We start from the raw sequence: 17,303 nt of genomic DNA, 5'->3' as shown, positions 1-17,303 counted from the left end.
TATTAAAATAGTATTATAAAATATATTTAGAATTCCTTTAATTTAAAATGTGTTCCTATATATATATATATATATATATATATATATATATATATATATATATATATTTATTTAATTATAACAAGAATTGGCCAATTACAGGACCATGTTCTGAAGGACTTACAATAAGATAAACCATTGATTATTTTTAACCCCTGATGGAGGGTTACCGTCCTAGTGACCAAAACTTTTGTTTACTATTTTTGTGTTCAATCACAATTACCTTTTTAATGTTTAGTGTACCTACACCCAAACTTATATATATATATTTTTTTTTTTTCCCCAAGGACAGATAGGGTATTCTTTTGGTACCATTTTTGTACATCTAAACCAATTTACTATGAGTAATACGTATAAGAAATTGCAATCACAAGTCAGAGTCTCCTGACTAATGAGCTGCAACACCCATGAATAGAATTCCCCATATGCACGCAAGTAAGGCGCTTCCTTTACGTACTACACTGTTTTTTTTTTTGTAATTTTTGAGTAGGGGTAAGGAAGGTGTTTATAAAATCTATTATATCTAGTAGGGGTAGAAAGTGTTTGGGCATCCGATGTATAAATAGCTATTACATTCTGTTAAGAGTTATGTACTCCGCTCAATTGATGGGTGAATATAATTGTAATAAATTAAATGTTTACTCGTATTACATTTATTATTAAGAGAAAACTACAATTTGAGAATATGCCCAAATTAGTACATTTTTTAATAACAAATATGATACTCTGCATGTAACATTCTTCTTACATCTTTACGGAGTGGGATTTAAAATTAGCGTTTATTTTCATTTAAAGCTATTTACATCAACTATGTTATCATCAACCAGGACGGTTACTGGTTTGTGAGGTTTTTACTCCAACCCGTAATCAAATCTCTTGGAAGCAGAACGTGTCAACGGTTTTTCCACATGAGCTAGTTTCTTTCCATAAGGTTGGACCACACATGGGTAACAAATGTTCTAGTGGACTGTTAAGTGCTGCATATGGTATGGGTTTGCCCATCACAGCCTTTTTTTAATGCAAATATTACACTATACTAGTATATCTGCTCATTGTTAAAATGACACGGACAAAATTATTTCTGCTTTTCTCTCTCTGTCCCCCCCTTTCTTCTTCTTCTACTGGTTGTCTCTCTCCTTCCCCTCAACTCACATCCTTATCTACTCTCACGTATGGTCTGTTTAATTTACCTTTTTCTCTCTACCTCACCTACCATCTCCCACTTTTCCTTCCCTTGCCTTACATACGCTCTCCTTAAATCAACTTACCGGCCCTCTACTGACTCCAGTGCAATTTTACTTGTCTATTCTCACCACAACTCACATAATTCTTTTCTACATGTTAGACAGCAGTTATATAACGGAATAACAGAGAATACCCGAACTGCTCTGATGAGCTCCCCTTGCAGGCTGATTGCAACTGAGCCCTGTGTGATCAGCAGCAGGAGGGATACAATTGTAAAAGGGGTGAAAACAGTTTCTAACTCTTAAAACAAGTTTGAGAACTTTAATTTAATAAACCGACTCACTGACGTCATAAGGGGTACCCCCACCCAGTTCCATGAGAGATCTCTGAGGTATTTGAAGACTTTAAAAAGGTATCTAGTCAAAAAAAAGTATAAAAACTAAAATAAAATATTGTAAAAAAATAACCTAAACACCTCTTGGCATTCACATTAGAAATATACATTAAAGATAAACCCATTATTTGCCTGCAATCCAAAGTTAAGTAAAAATATGCATGCGGGATATCCTAAGTGGGATAAGTAGGAAGAAATCAAAGCCATATTTTCACATGAACAGCAGCTATAAGGTGAGCTCCCTGCACTATTGAGCATTTGTCCAAAGGTGAGTGTGAGTCACTGTAGATAAATGGTGGTGGGGTACTACACAAGCATCCAAATTTGAATCCACACATAACTAAAGGACCAGAATATTGTCTGTTACAAAAGTAATCCTTAATAAAGATGGCGAGCCAACTGATCACAAATGGATGAGACATATCTATATTTCCTCCATAGGTCACTCACCCCCTCTTCTAAATCTCATCAACTGTCTGAAAATCAAGAGCTCAAACTAAAGCACCCCAATCTTTCTTCTCTATCTACGCACACTAATATTTACATCAAAGCCAGCACTTGCATCTAGCCCAGGGCTATTTTTAACGCAGGGCAAAAGGGGTTAGCTGCCCTGGGTCTATTCATTACTAGGGAGCACATAGCAGTTGCCCCTTGAGCTCGCAACTGCGGTTGCAGGGCTCTGTCAAGGCATTCAGCAACACTAAAACCTGCTCCAGGAACTGTGTCAGTGGCCTAGGAGACTCGCAAGCCCTCAGGCCACCATTAGCACTAGGAGCTTTGTATAAAACTGCCATGAGGTCCTCAACCCCTGATGTATCTGGATGTGTAAAGATGTCTCTTATGTATTAGTTAAGGTCCCCATATTTACAGTGCCTTGGAATATGCTAGAACTTAAAACTACGTATTTTTAACAAACAATGGACAAAAAGCAGTAAAGAAAATTACCCCATTTTATTGATGCATGTTGGTTGCTCTACATTTGCCATATGATGTAGAAAATACATAAAATACAAGCTACTTTGTAAAACCAAAGACAAACATTGAATCCAGAGATAAACTATATTTTCACAATGGACCCTTATCCCATATAGTTAGTAATAAAATTTTAAATATCTATTTTTGTTTTCTTAAAACAGATTTTACATAATTCCCCAAAGAACACCAGCAATACAGAAATCTATAATTCCCAGGAACTACTTCCAGCTGCTTGGAAACAGGGCAGGTGCAGAAAAATGAAGCACAACCATATAAAACTAAGTTTTAAGTTTCACATAGCATTTAGCATACCAAGTACACCGAACTAAAAGTAAAGAAAATTAAACAAATATATATATATATATATATATATAAATCACTAAAAATGACAATGATCCATGATTTGAAGTTGAACATAACACTAACATTGCATATTATGCCAATACATGTAGTGATTAAGACAACATTAAGCAAAAATCTGTAAAGGGAAGAAAGTCATCCATTGTATAAAATTAAGCAACAATGTATTCATGCAATACATCTGAGCAATGGGATTAAGAGAATCCAGACATTATGCTAAATTACCATAATAAAATAAAGGAAGAAAAAAACAGGAGTCTTGGAACCCTAGTCATGTTCGAAATTAAGCAGTTAATAGCTTAAAATGCTTTCTCCAAAAGAACTTTGCAAATGCAAGTGTGGTTTCTGATGTCCTCCTTTTGCCTAAGAGGCTAAACATTGAACTGTATTAACAATTCTGGCACTGACCCACAATTCACAAATGTTCAGTCAGTCGGAACATTAAACGAGACCGGAGACTATAAACTATCCAAAATTATTGCTTAGTATAAAATACTGGTTTCGGAAATTAGGACAAATGAAAGGTATACTAGAACACAACACATACATATTTCTAGCAAATATAAAACAACTAAAATATACAATTCTACAAAAAGCTTAAATATTTTTACCAAAGTTGGGGAAGCTTCTGTGATATATATCGACCAAAAGGGAAAATGTATGAAAACGCTTAAGAAAACAGAAAAAAAGACATGGTCACACAAGAAGAAAAAAAACAAACAAACAAAAAAAAAAAAACTATGCTGATGTCACCAATACCTCCTTAATATTCAACCAAAGTTTGACAAATTGTTGCTCTTACATTTTTTGAAAGATTTGGGCCACAGAAACACAGAAAATGATCATCTATACTTTACAGCTGACTGATTGAGCCCAGTAAGCCACCACGGGCTATAAAGAAATCCAAAAAGAAATTAGACACAACAACTTCTTCTCTGATGGGTTCTTAAGTTGTATTATGCACAAGGAATACTAGTTAACCCCTTAATGACAAAGCACGTACATGTACGGGCTCAAAATGCATTGTTTTCAATGGGTTTAGGGACCGCCCATTGTCCTTAAGGGGTTAAAGAGTATATTTTCTCTACTATTCCTCATTTATTTTTTAAAACAGTTACCAAGTTATATAAATAACAGTCTGTGAAAACCACATAACAAGTAACAATCCAGTATAACGGTGGAGATGTTGAAGTATGAGAATGCTTCTAGAATATCTGAACAATATGTAACCAAGCTCAGAGATATCACACACATTGTGTAGTAGAGGACAGCTAAATAAAATTATATATATATAAAAAAAAAAGTTATTTTCAAGTTAAGAAAAAAAAAAACACCCTGCTGATTAAGATTACATCCAGTGGAATTCTTCATAATACTATCACTACAAAATAAAATCACATGCACCACTTTAAAATGATATAACAAATTGTAGCCAGGTACGGATCCATTGCGCTTCTGAGCACAAACACACTATAGCTCTGCTAATCTTTCTTTCTTTGGTATAATCATCATACATCTAGCTTGTCTGCATTCTCACAGGGGAATGTTAAGATTTCAAACAAGCTACAAAAAGGAAAATAAGAAAACCAAAAAGAAATTGCACATAAAAATGAACCCCACTACTACCAATGCACACACACAAAAAAAAGGAAAATGCACTTGTACAAACACCTAACAGTTCATGTGATTAGATAAAGAGAGTTTTTTTTTTTTTTATTATTATTTAATACATTTTATTAACAAAGCCATTACAGATTTCCATTAGAAAAAAATGGCAACTCCATAATTATGAAACCCAACAGCACATTTAGTTTATGACTGTATCTTAGTCTTGCTCCTAGGTTCAGAGAATTGCTTTTTATGTAAAGGCGCTTGCCAGCCCTATTTATAAGGCAAGCTTACTGTAAACTATAATTACTACGTTGGCATTTAAGGCACTACATTAAAGAGGACATATTCAACAACCACCATACATACCTGTGCAAAACAAAAGATTTCTTTCCCCCAATTTACCCACACTTATATGCGAGTGCATTCCCGACTTAATTCTTTTTATATATATTTATATAGAATTCAGTGCTACAGTGATACTTTCTAAAAACGTATTTTCACATACAGTCTCAAAAGTCATTTTGGTTTAGAGTAATTTTTTTCAAAAAAAAAAAAAAATAGTACATAACACAAAAAAGTCACTACGCGATTACATATATATGCCAAATACACAGAGGTTCACCACCATCTGTTGGACATATTTTAAATTTCATGTTTACGATGGCATTCTTGATGACCTGCTATTGTGGGTAACAACATTTTTTTTCCCCTGTTCAATACACATTAACCCCTTAATGACAAAGCCCGTACATGTACGGGTTTAAAATGCATTGTTTTCAATGGGTTTAGGGACCGCCCATTGTCCATAAGGGGTTAAATAAAAGTGTATATTTCATGTTGTAGGATATTAAAACACCATTACAAAAACTTTTGAAAATCTTTGAAATTGTGTATGAAATTGTAGAAACCAATTGGGAATACGACCGAAGAGGAATTGAGACAAACATGCAGGGGTTAAAAAGAAATGCAGTTTGACTTTATATTACAAACTCGCTTCTTTCGTCATTACGGCACAACAGCTACTGTGATCTCGCATGCAGTAGACAGGCGGATATGAGCGATTCGTGGTCTTGAGTTGAGGATGCCACCCCTCGGAGCTTCATGAGAAGTTACAAATATTCCAGCTTACTTAAAAATAGCAGCTTATGCAATAGGGTGCAAAAGAATGAACAAAAACGGGGAAAAACCCATGGATATTTACAGAAATGTGAAAAAGAAATTCTAATAAAAAAAACATTTGCTTTTGTAAGATCAGGCGACGGGGTTAACTTTTGTGAAGACGAATTATCTTCAACTTTTATTCCTCATGTTTTGGCTGTGCATTTACAAGCAGCCAGAACAGGTATTTTTAAGAATGGTCATTCTTGTACAGATAATGGGCCAAATACATTCGGTAAATGAACAAATCAGGGGCCTCGTTACATTATGTTACCTGCATTTAAAAATCATGCTTTACCAAAATCGTTCTGTATAGGATGATCCAGTAAAAGGGTCTGATGGAAAACAGCACTCAAGTAATTTAGGCTAACTCCCTGCGATTTTCTTCCAGACGGTCTAGAAATGGGAACTAATTTAAGTATTATATTTTGCTTGAATTTGGTAGACAGAGCTAATTAAACACCCCGCCTTTCCATTTTAGTCCGAATTCTTGTGTATTTCATGTTAAAACTGGGGAATATACACATAGTTTGCAATGATAACAGATCCATCTGTAAGCATTAGATACCAAATAGCGTGTATAAAGATCAGGACCTAATTAGGTTACTTTGCATGTCTTTACTGTCTGGATAGCGATATAAATTACAATTATGCCAAACCGTAACCTACTTTGTGCAACTCCGTAATTAACATTTTTGGTGCTTGCACATCACAGCTAGAATATTTTTCGTTAATTCCATAGAGTGCTGGCTAGATTTGCCAAGCATATAAAATACCATTATTTTAATGCACATCTGTGTTCCAACTTAAAATTCAATACATTGTTTTTCCTCTTCGTATCTATTTGTGGTTCTCATATATTCCTAAAGGAGGATCAAGATTTGTTTGGCGATTAAAATCTAAAACAGTATCTCAGAATATGTGCAGCATCTCCACTTTATAATGAAAATCACATGGGACATGATGTGACTTATGAAACCGGAATCCTCTGGAATACATCCCAGTGTAGACATAAAGGTAGATTTTAAGCGACCGCCTGCCATGCGGTGTCAACAGTAACAAAGGTGCAGCTTTCAGCCGTGTAAGACGGTAAGGGCTACTCGCTAAATGCTTCTGTGTGTTTACCCCTATATATCCATCAGCCATCTGGCACACGATTTTCAATGCTTTACGCAAGCAAATAGTAAAAATGGGAGGAAAAGAACATTTAAAAAAAATTATAATAAAATATAATCTAAAAACTATTTTTGTCTCCTAAAACCAATCACGTTTGAATATGTAAAAAAAAAAAAAAACGTTAAGTAATTTAAAAGCATAAGCTATTCTACTTAATCACACAGCAAAATCTGAGCACAACTGCTACAGCAAAAGAAATAAAAATAATAAAACACACACAGCTTAAAACATATTTACATTTCATTCAAACTCCGACAATGTTATGGTAGTCCACAGATGAGAAAATCCTGGGCTTCGGAGCGATGCAAAGGGATGCTACAAAGACGCAGTCCACAAAGTCACAGAGTTAACACTGAGCAAGCGTACGTGACCACAACAATGCAGTCAGTATCAAAGGAAGAGAGTCACCCTTTTTTTTTTTTTTTTTTCAGAGGGTATCTTGCATTCTAACCAGTCTGGAAAACCTTGCACTCCCTGGATTACAAGTAGGAGTACTGGTTGATGTTGGCAGGGCTCAGAGGGTATCCAGTGTATATAGCAGAGCCCCTAGAGGCACCGATGTATGACTGGCTTGCAAACTGGTGCGGGTATTGTGCAGGAGCCACACTAGCAGAGGTGAGCAGGCTGGGTCCCACGCTGACAGGAACCTGATGAACCAAAGTACTGGGATGGGTGGCATACGTGGTGTGCCTTGAGGAGCCCTGAGGGGAGAACAGGTGAGCGATGGATGTGGTGGAGCCCAAGGATGCAGCTGTGGTCGGAGCATAGGTGTACATGTGAGGCTGACTTGTTAGATGAGTGGAGGCTGTTGCCGCAAGATGAGGATGGACAGTGGAATGTAGAGGGCTGCTGTGTTGGAAAGTGAACGGTGCCTGAGAGATTGATGGGAGAGGGGCCACATAGGCTTGTTGCCTGCGAGGAGCAGGGTTCAAACTTATCTCCTGAGATCCCATCTGCTGGTTCTGGAATGACAAGAGATGAAAGGTAATGTGACCGACACTTACTACACACAAATGCATAAGGATTAACTTTTTGTTACCTTTAAAAGTGATCAAGGATAAATGTCCCCTATTACAAAAAGAACAGCATTTCACTGCCCACAGATCATTACATCTATCCAATCTTGAAGACAATCTTGCTCAGCTCGCACATTTGCCTCTACTGAACCCAGGGAGCTTTTGCATATGATTAGTGGTTCTCGTTTTTAATTACTGATGTTCATAATGTTTGCTCTAAACCAGGGCAGGCAACAAATAGCTCTTCCTATGTTGCAAAACTAAAAAACACCCAAGAAGATGATATTTTAAACTGGGCAAGATACAGGACCACACGTACTAGGTAGATACAGATTATTAAGATGTGGGTGGTGTGTGTGGCAGTAAGAGCCTCCAGAAGTTAGACATGTAAATAGCACAGATTGTAGCTCTCTTCATTTGATGTTGTTTCACGGCCAGGAACACAGTATGCAGAAAGGTATCCTCTACGCCAAACTGTTATTCTATATTCACATTGCATACGCTTGTTACTTACCTGGCTGAGGTTGAGAGGCTGCATTCGGTAAGAGCGATAGCTACTTTGAGAAACACAGCTTCCAGATGATTGTCCATTTGATGCATTGGAAGTTTTAGTTTTGCCTGTATTGGTTAGGATACCTGCAGGTAAACAAAATTATTATTTTTTAGAGATGATATATATATATATATATATATATATATATGAAGAGTATAGGCAAAACCAGCATACACATCATATATAATACTTTTTAAAACACACAACTTGACAATAGGGAGGAAATCTTGCAAATCCTGAAAACAAGTTAGGGTGGCAGCTCCCGTTGTATACACATAATATGTATGGTAATAAATAAATGGTAATCTAAAAATGTATACTGTAGCTCAACACTGTACGCCATATTGATTTGTACGCTACGGATGCCTTCCTTTACCCAGGCCTGCATATAAATACAGCGATGGTGTTTCTTAGTTTCTTGCGATTATATAGGCATATGATACAAAATAACAAAGTTGTTTTTTTTTTTAGGTAACATGTTACTTCTTGCAATAGTTAACAGTAAAATCATACCTGGCATGTGGGTATCCAAACTGCAATCGTTAGCCTGTGTCTTTAGTGGAGGAACAATAATTGTGCGAGAACTAGAGCTCTGATTTTGGGCAGCTCGGCTATGCGAAACGTCGAAGATTCCACTTAATCCATTCAGGGTAGAGAGCTGGTCAGCAACATAAGGGCTGCTTACAGAGGAATCCGAGTCCGGTGAATCATTGACTGTCACGTAGCTGATGACATTGGATCGCATCTTCATATTAGAGCTAGCCATGAAACGAAAGGTTTATTTATGAAACCGGCAACATTATGGATAACGCAGGTCACCGAAAGACTACTGTAGCAAAGAGAATCAAACTTAATTGCACCAGTTAGGAGCTTGCTACCCTAGTTCCTTAGACACAATGAATCATTACTGTTACCAATCTCTTACAACACCCTGCATTATTATCAAAGGAGCGTGCATTTGTTGTTGTAGTGGTTGGTCTGTCACTTCCATTAATACACAACCTGCCCTAACGCACTGCAGGGTGATAACTCTTACAAGGCTATGAAATACTGGAAAAGTACACATGCTGTAACTTTAAGAGCTTGATCTTACTGTATTCCCATCTCTACAGAGAACTAGCATAAGTGCGTATAGGTTTGATGAGGTCTATATCAATACACATGGTGCTACTAGCTTACCTTGCTGGTTTATACTTGCTGTCTTCTTCCTCATCAGTATCACTGCGAATTGTAATGACGCTCACAGGTGGACTTGGGGTGTCTGGGATTATAATGGGCTGTCTCTGCTCCTGGACCGGAAGGAGCTGGCTGTATGAAGATGGAGCATGAATGGGGCTGCTTCCCACCAAGGAATATACTTGTGAGGGGATGACATCCAGAGCAGACAGTGTCCTACAGAAGAATACAAGTAGGGCAATGTATAAGAAAACCAAAGGCCGCAGCTCAGTAGCTAGATTCCATAAAAACTATTCAATATTATGTACATAACACCATGCTTAAAATATTTCAGATCAAAGAAACACTCTCCACTCCTAACACACAACTTTTTATGAGTGATAAAGGTATGACTAGGAAAAAAAAACATGGCGAGGGTGCATATTTTACAGATGTTCTGTTTGCAGATGAAATGACTTCACTCCTGTGATCTCTATGGCCTTTTCCACCTAATTCGGTCTGCAGCTAGCAGCACTCTCAAATAAAACATTCAATAGGTTTGAAACTGAAGGCGTGACCCCTACCAATTTACTTTATGTAAATATTCGAATCAAATAAACCAGCGTCACAAAGTAACTAAATCAATTATACTAGCCACCAAAATAACCAGTCATTCTACTAGAGTACCAGCTACTGTACATACATTCTGTTCTGAGAGTTCCAGATAAAAAAAAAGCCTTTAATTATATACTAAGGCTATATTGTAACTAGCAGATGCCAAACATTAGCGCAATCTTAAATTAGAGGGGAATAATCCTTCTGCAGCACTGCTAAATCTAGGTACATTTTGTCTGCGGTGAGCGGCATAAATCCCTAAACATTAGAAATGTGCAACAGGCAGAACACAAACATCTGCTTAGATGATGAATGTGTTTTAGAGTGATCAGAAACCCTTACAAGGGCAAATTATACTTTTACCAAAATGAATTTGGGGGCCACATTCAATCCCAACATTAATGTAGGCTGTGCCAACAAACTATAAAGAAAAAAAAAAAAACACAAGGAAGAAGTACCGATAACCGATACACAGCAAAAAGAGTAGTAGGGTCAGCTACCACATAGCACCTTATAACAAATAGTGAATTGAGGATGGGATTGGACCTTTAAGTTTTAATCAGAATATTGATGGTTATCCTGGACTGTCAATACAAAAAACTTTTATGTAAGAAATTGTATGTTTTTTTAATATCGATTTAAAAATAGTACTTTTTAATTGCTGGTTCACTTATCGGAGGTTTTGTTTGGGAAGAAGCAATAACGGTGACACCTTTGGTGTGATTCTAAGGTGCAATCTGGTAGCGCACGCAACAGAACATAAAGGTCTACCGTGGTACAATTTGTGGTATGTCCTGTTGTAAATCCAGTGAAAAGGATGTTTTATTTAGAACTTTTACAATGGGCTGCTAATAATGTTCATGCCTATACAGACCCTACTATTCACAACCTTTAGGATTTAAAGGAAGATAAGTGGTTTCAACTCTCTAACTTCACTTTTCAATATGAAGGGCCAACACTTGCAGGTTTCCCCAGCTAAGATGGCTGAGCTGATCCTGTATAATGTATAACTTGTGAGTGAAGATCCTGAAGGACTCTTGCTGATGTAATTCTGCATTGCACAGGATCTGCCAAGCTCTGCCTGCAGCAAAAGCTCACTGGGGTTGGAGCTGTAATGTAAAGTTAAGGAGGGGAAACAACAACAACTTGCCTGCAAACTGTCCTGACAACCCATTTCTTACGTTTCCTTAGGTCCCTATTAATTCTCTACAGTTTTCATTCTGCCTTGCAGTGAGGGGGCTAGGAAAAAAGGGAACCGCTGTGTAATACAGCAATCGCTAGTGTGACTTAAACACAGCGGAAAGACTGTGATCAGCGGAAAAACTTTATACTCTTCACCAGATGTTTACTAAACCAAGTAATTTGGAGTTTCTTTGACTAGGTTGTTTAATGTGAATGGGAAGTGTATGCACTGGACGGTACGGCATCATTCCAATTTTCAGTCCATCTATATTTAAAAAGGCATAACTCCTTGTACTCTCAACATCATACCAAAATGCATTACATTTGTATTACGCCCTTACTTTTGATTGCTCTGACTTTGCTGCTTGTTTTTCTTTGTCGACATGCTGCCATTCTGCTGCTGTCGAACAACATGGGCAACGCCCACATTTAGAGGCGGCGCTGCAGCTAAGGTCACATGGTTTGCAAGCAAAGATGGCTGCTGCATCAATGAGCTATACTGGTTCCCATGAGAGTGTGCATTTCTATTGGAAGAGAAATATGCAATATATTCAGAACACACAGGTGGCTCTTCAAAACTAGAAACAGTCCATGGAAAATTCAGGCCCATAAGAGTTTTGTACAACAACTAGCATATTAAAATAGGTTTTTGACGAATAAGTACAAGTCCTGGGCCAGAGCTCTAAAGCTGCATTTGTAATTAAGAAATGTTTCAAACTACTGCATCATGGATGATAAGCAGCCCTCTCCCTTTGATGCACGAGAACACCAGCAATTGAAATAGATTTTGTATTTGTTCACAAGCTTTGTGAGATATTTGGGCACCCTAAATTATAATTATTCCTAGAATGGAATGCACCAATAATGTAGTAAAAATGTACTCAAGTAACATTCACGCTACATCTGCACAGTATATGTCCTTCACTAGTGTGGGCGATCTTAGTAAGGCACCATATTTTTTCCAAGGCTATTATTAGTTTAAAAACTCAGCAAGTCTTAATACGTATAATTATGGCCACTCCTGCCCCAGACAATACAAGGGAGGTTACATTCCATTCATCAATCAATCCATTAACAATTTTTTACCCTGTCACGTAAGCAGACAAAGGTCACTGGAAGAAGAAGTGTCTAGCTCATTTGTGGACAGATTAGCATGGTTCAAAATTTAGAAGAGTAATGGAATCTCCTGTCTCATTTGGTGTTTAAAATCCACAGTTTGGACCTGTCTACACTTAACAATTGCTCCGTTTAAAGCATCCAAATACAAAGGTCATCCAAGATCAGCCATCACTAGGGGTACTTTGTGAGGCATTTTATCCTCAGCACAAATTATTTTATGGTACTTAAGACAACTAAACATGTTGGTGCATTTACCTCCAGTCCGTGAGCTGCTGGTTACTTCCAATGGTTTCTGGTATCACTGCGGTGGGTTGAACAGAGTTGTGAAGAGCAACTCCAGGAAGCTGCTGCCAAGTGGATGGTAGCAAAATTTGCTGTGTTGCCCCAGGCCATGCCTGCTGGTAAAGACAAAAGGAGGGAGGGGAAGAAAAAAACAAATTCTTAACTAAAATAGTGCATCATTTCTATGTTACTTCCCCACAGGCAGTGGACTATCATCTTGCAGAGATAAATTGGCAGACAAAATAATCAGATCCCTTGTGGGCAACCATGATATTTTTTGTGTTTAAGGACAAGGTGCACTGTACTGCAGAACAAATAAGGCTGTAATATAGTAATCCATTGCGCCTGAGCTTCTAAACTTGGACCATACCATCTGCACAGCAAAAGCAGAGGAAAAAGTCCAATGTAAATTCAAGATTATAATGTATGTCACCGCAGAACTTATCTGTATGTCCTCTTGTATACTGATTCGATATTATATATACTGCCTGCCTTGTATGTAGTCTCACTTTGGCTAAAAATAAAGTACAAGGTGTAAATCCCAGCGTATGGGAGTGCCCTCAGTAGACTAGAAAATAGTCTTTGCGAACTGGCACAATTAAGTGACATTTTATGTCACTATGAGCTCATTACCCAGGGCTGCAGTTGTACTCCTAGAAAATGAATCATCTCATTCAATGCATGATATCACATCTCCTTAATTTAGATTTTGGAGGTGCGGGAGACTTGGCTTGGGAGATTAAGGCAACCAGAATTACTAATAAATCGGCGTTAGTTGACGTTTCTGATATTCCACTCTATACTGTAATTGCTAGGTTTAAATTTAAATTATAGATGGCTTACGTCTCTTATGCAAGCAGTATGACTTGCAAATATTGAACACTGAAATATTGAAACTGCATGCTTTACGTAAGCAGGTAACAAGTTCAAACCAATCAAATCAAGTACCATGAACACATGACAAAATTCTGCAGTATAAAACACACTGATTTCCTTAACACGTTTTCATAGATTAAACCAAAATGTATTTCTGCAAGGTACAGATCCACGTCTTGTGAACATAGGTCCTGCCAAGAAGCTCGAAGCAAATAAATTAAAAATAAAAATTGCAAACAAGTGGAGGGGTGGGAATAAAGTTGAATGTTAAAAGTCACACCATGCGTCTTTCCAAAAAGCCAACACCTGCACAAGACGAAGCATAAAGTTTAATACAAAGCAAGAACTGACATCCCAAATGCGATGCAGAGATCTGGCGTTCCAAGCGACGAACTGTTTTGACAAAGGAAGGACAAAATATGCAAAGCTTAGCAATGGACCGATGCAAATTTAGGCAAAGCAGTAAAAGGTAGTCTAATGAGCCGACAAGCCAACTTTAAACTAAAAAGGTGAGCCACAGTTAGGAAAGCTTCTCAATGACAAAATTTGTGTCTTGCTTCATCCTGCCTGTGTGTTACAGATAAACTGAGATTACGGATATTGGCATCTGGTATATGAAGGATATGGACTTCTTATCCTAGAAGAAACTTCTGTCTCAAGCCCTGAAAAGAGGTGCATGTGTGCCTGCTATTAGCATTAAAATATAAGAGCAGTGATCTTCTACGGCATGGAAAGTGTCTTTAGAAGGACACGGCCCTACATAATTGTAACAGCACGTCATCTGCACCCATCACACTAGGACAGCTCTTGATTTTATTAGTAAAATATTTTCGGAAGTAGTGATGAGTAAAGGAATATCATTATTAATATATGGTATTCCTTAAGGCTCTTGGGGGGGGAAACGGCTATATACCTTAAACATTATTGGTGCTAAGATTCATCTGTATATCGTTAAAAAAGCGTGACACATGCCACTGAACAATACCATGATTACACAGTAGAAAACAGTGCACGTCTGCATGCCATGTTGCCAAAACAGCGTTCTTTAATTATACACTATTGGATTCTGCCCATTAAAGAGCATAATGTTGCATGATCTCACTCCCATAAGGACTAAAACCTTGCCAGCAGAATTCATGTTCTCGAATATTTAAAAGCTGATCCACCGGGGCAGGAGAAATATAAGCTTTGGGGTATTTGGCTTATTAGTCATACGATTCCAGCAGAGCTCCTAAAATGTTTTAAAGGCCGGTGTCTATGGCACTTTTCAGCATTACATCTAATAGACAAATGCTTATATAGTTCCTTTCCCTGCCCAGCCAGATTCTTTATCATTACCCCGTGCAACACTCCAAGAGACAGAGGAATGGCTTTTAGCACCATCTGTTACCAGAGCAACGCTAAAAGCCAAGTAAAACTTTAATTCATCTTTTATATCGTTTTCAGACGTGAAGAAATAAAGGACGTTAATGTAGAGATGTGTCCTCTACTGAAAAAGTAGGTGCTTTCCAATTCAGTGTCATTAGTTTTGGGCCTACTGAGTGCAGAACACATGGGATCTCTCTCATCTAACCAAGTCTGTTCAGTGGCATAAATAAATATGTCCCTGATCTGGGGGCTCGTCTCTTTGCCTCTTAAGGACTGCCAAGTCAGCTTCCACCAAGGAGGTGGTCGTGTAAAAATGGCTGAAAAGAGGTGGTCGTGTAAAAATGTATTTGTATTATCAACAGCTAAGCGTGAAATTACAGACTTGAGGGGAAAAAAAAGACTAAGGTTCTGGGAGATTAATAAGGGCTCTTGAATCCAAGTTAAGCTCACCCTTAATTTTATCCAGATGCATACTGAATTTTGTTGTAAAGCGTCTGGCATGGGAATATAATGACAGGGCCAGAGCAGGCTTTCATCGCTCATGTTAACGGCTAGCCGAGGTTCTGTTGTATCGTTAAAGCGTTACTGAAGCTAGTCATTAGAAGAAAGCCACACCGAGACTTCCTTGCCGTCAAACACCATTTCGCAAGCAGTGCAGGGGTTAAACAAAATGCAAAGCATGTAAAAGCAACCAGGACGTCGCCTCTGCATGCAAACAAGCCATTTGAATGTGTCGTCAGGATGCAGCCATTAAGAAAATCCAACCTGCAAAATCCAGTCCTGGATTGACATAGTGAAGCATTTACTTGAAGGGAAAACTAAGCCTCTTTGATGAAGGTGGGCCAGTATCGGAGCTTGGAAATTAAGTTGCATACGTTACTCCCTCTAAATTCCTTAATTCTTTAAATCCCACGTAGCTTAATTTCAAACACAGAGCATGTTGGGGCAGTTGAAAGTTAAGCATGATTGGAAGCTTTAAGCAAATTCTGAAATGATTATTATGTTATGCAAAGACTGGAAGCTTCATAGTTATAAGCCTATCCAGAAAAAATAAATATGCATGGCGATTTGGCCAGCGTAAGGTATCCCTCTTACATTGCATCAAGTCCCATGCCAAACGCACTCATGCAATACCCAAACCGGGGGGAAAAATCCACCCAAAAATATACCATATAGGATTTAAAGCTATTGTAGCTAGAAGCTAGTTTTAACTGAATATCTTCTTGGGTGTACAGAGTCCCTTCACCGGCAATCACACACCCCTGCGTTCCAATGGCACATTGTGTTTGCCAATGCATTTTAAAATAAAAAGCTAGTTGATAATTAGAAAACCCTGATTGTAATTATGTTGCCACAGCTAAAAGGTTCCTGGTTTTCCATGAAAAGGGCGAAGCGACCCCAAACCTTTGAACAGTAAGTGTATGTATGTATATATGTATACATGTGTGTATACACACACACATTAACAGTGCTTAGAATTTTGGCTTTTAGTGTAGAAAGTCTATTATGACGCTCTTTGTTTTGGGATTCCATGTCTAAAATAAGGGTGTGTGTAGTTATGTAAAGCGTTTGAATACTAGATTTATCTACCCCGAATACCTATTTTGGTTAGGATGTTGCTTTAGGGCAGCCATAAACCCTTAAGATAACTGGGACGCCTTTTGCTTAAAATTGACAGGCCCCAGGCAGCTCATGTCTAGGTAGACCCTATGGGTTTTTAATGGGACCTTGTGTTCCTTGCAGTTCTCTTCAACTTAAGTTGGGTAACCCTCTTGGAATTCAGGATAGAGAACTAACTTCCTCTGACGCGGACATCTCAGGAGTGGGCTTGGGGTTTAGACAGGTCGGTTTGTGGTGAAGGGAGTTAAGCAGAAGCCAACAATTAAACTAGATTTTATTTGACTTTAAAGATAACTCCATGAAAAACTAAGGAAACTTTGAGACGATTGTATGAAGCTGCAGTGGAGAAAGCAAAACTGAAATTTCACCCCTGATTAGAACTGCTGCGATAGAAAGCCAGGCTGAGAGAGGCAGACAGTACTGCGGCAATTGTTTGGGAAAAGGAGAAATAAATGAAAAGAAAGGAAAAACAAGACATTAATAACCAGCTGCTTTAGGATGTTGCAAGAACACAGCCACAAGATGGATCACATGCTTCCATGCTCTTCTGAAAAGTTCTACAATAAGGAGAAAAGGGAACCCAAAACAAAATAAAATAAAAAGAAAAATATGTATAGAA

General features: G+C 37.9%; 1 protein-coding gene across 4 annotated transcripts in view; it reads right to left on the bottom strand.

The window, feature by feature from the left end:
• Positions 1–6,445: 6,445 nt before the first annotated feature.
• Positions 6,446–17,303, bottom strand: part of HIPK1 (homeodomain interacting protein kinase 1) — a 36,158-nt gene continuing 25,300 nt past the window's right edge. For 2 of the 4 annotated variants that reach the window (XM_053457539.1, XM_053457541.1), the window contains 6 exons: positions 12,794–12,933; positions 11,761–11,943; positions 9,647–9,859; positions 8,981–9,225; positions 8,429–8,550; positions 6,446–7,860 (listed from right to left, as the gene is read on the bottom strand). In XM_053457539.1, the coding sequence (XP_053313514.1) occupies positions 7,378–7,860; positions 8,429–8,550; positions 8,981–9,225; positions 9,647–9,859; positions 11,761–11,943; positions 12,794–12,933 (1,386 nt within the window). In that variant the 3' untranslated portion in view covers positions 6,446–7,377. Of the gene's footprint in view, positions 7,861–8,428; positions 8,551–8,980; positions 9,226–9,646; positions 9,860–11,760; positions 11,944–12,793; positions 12,937–17,303 lie in introns of all 4 variants that reach the window. The other 2 variants (XM_053457538.1, XM_053457540.1) reach the window with 1 other exon arrangement.

Source organism: Spea bombifrons, chromosome 2 (assembly GCF_027358695.1).
Source record: "Spea bombifrons isolate aSpeBom1 chromosome 2, aSpeBom1.2.pri, whole genome shotgun sequence".
In the NCBI taxonomy this organism is placed as follows: domain Eukaryota; kingdom Metazoa; phylum Chordata; class Amphibia; order Anura; family Pelobatidae; genus Spea; species Spea bombifrons.
This window is presented reverse-complemented; position numbering and strand designations above follow the sequence as displayed.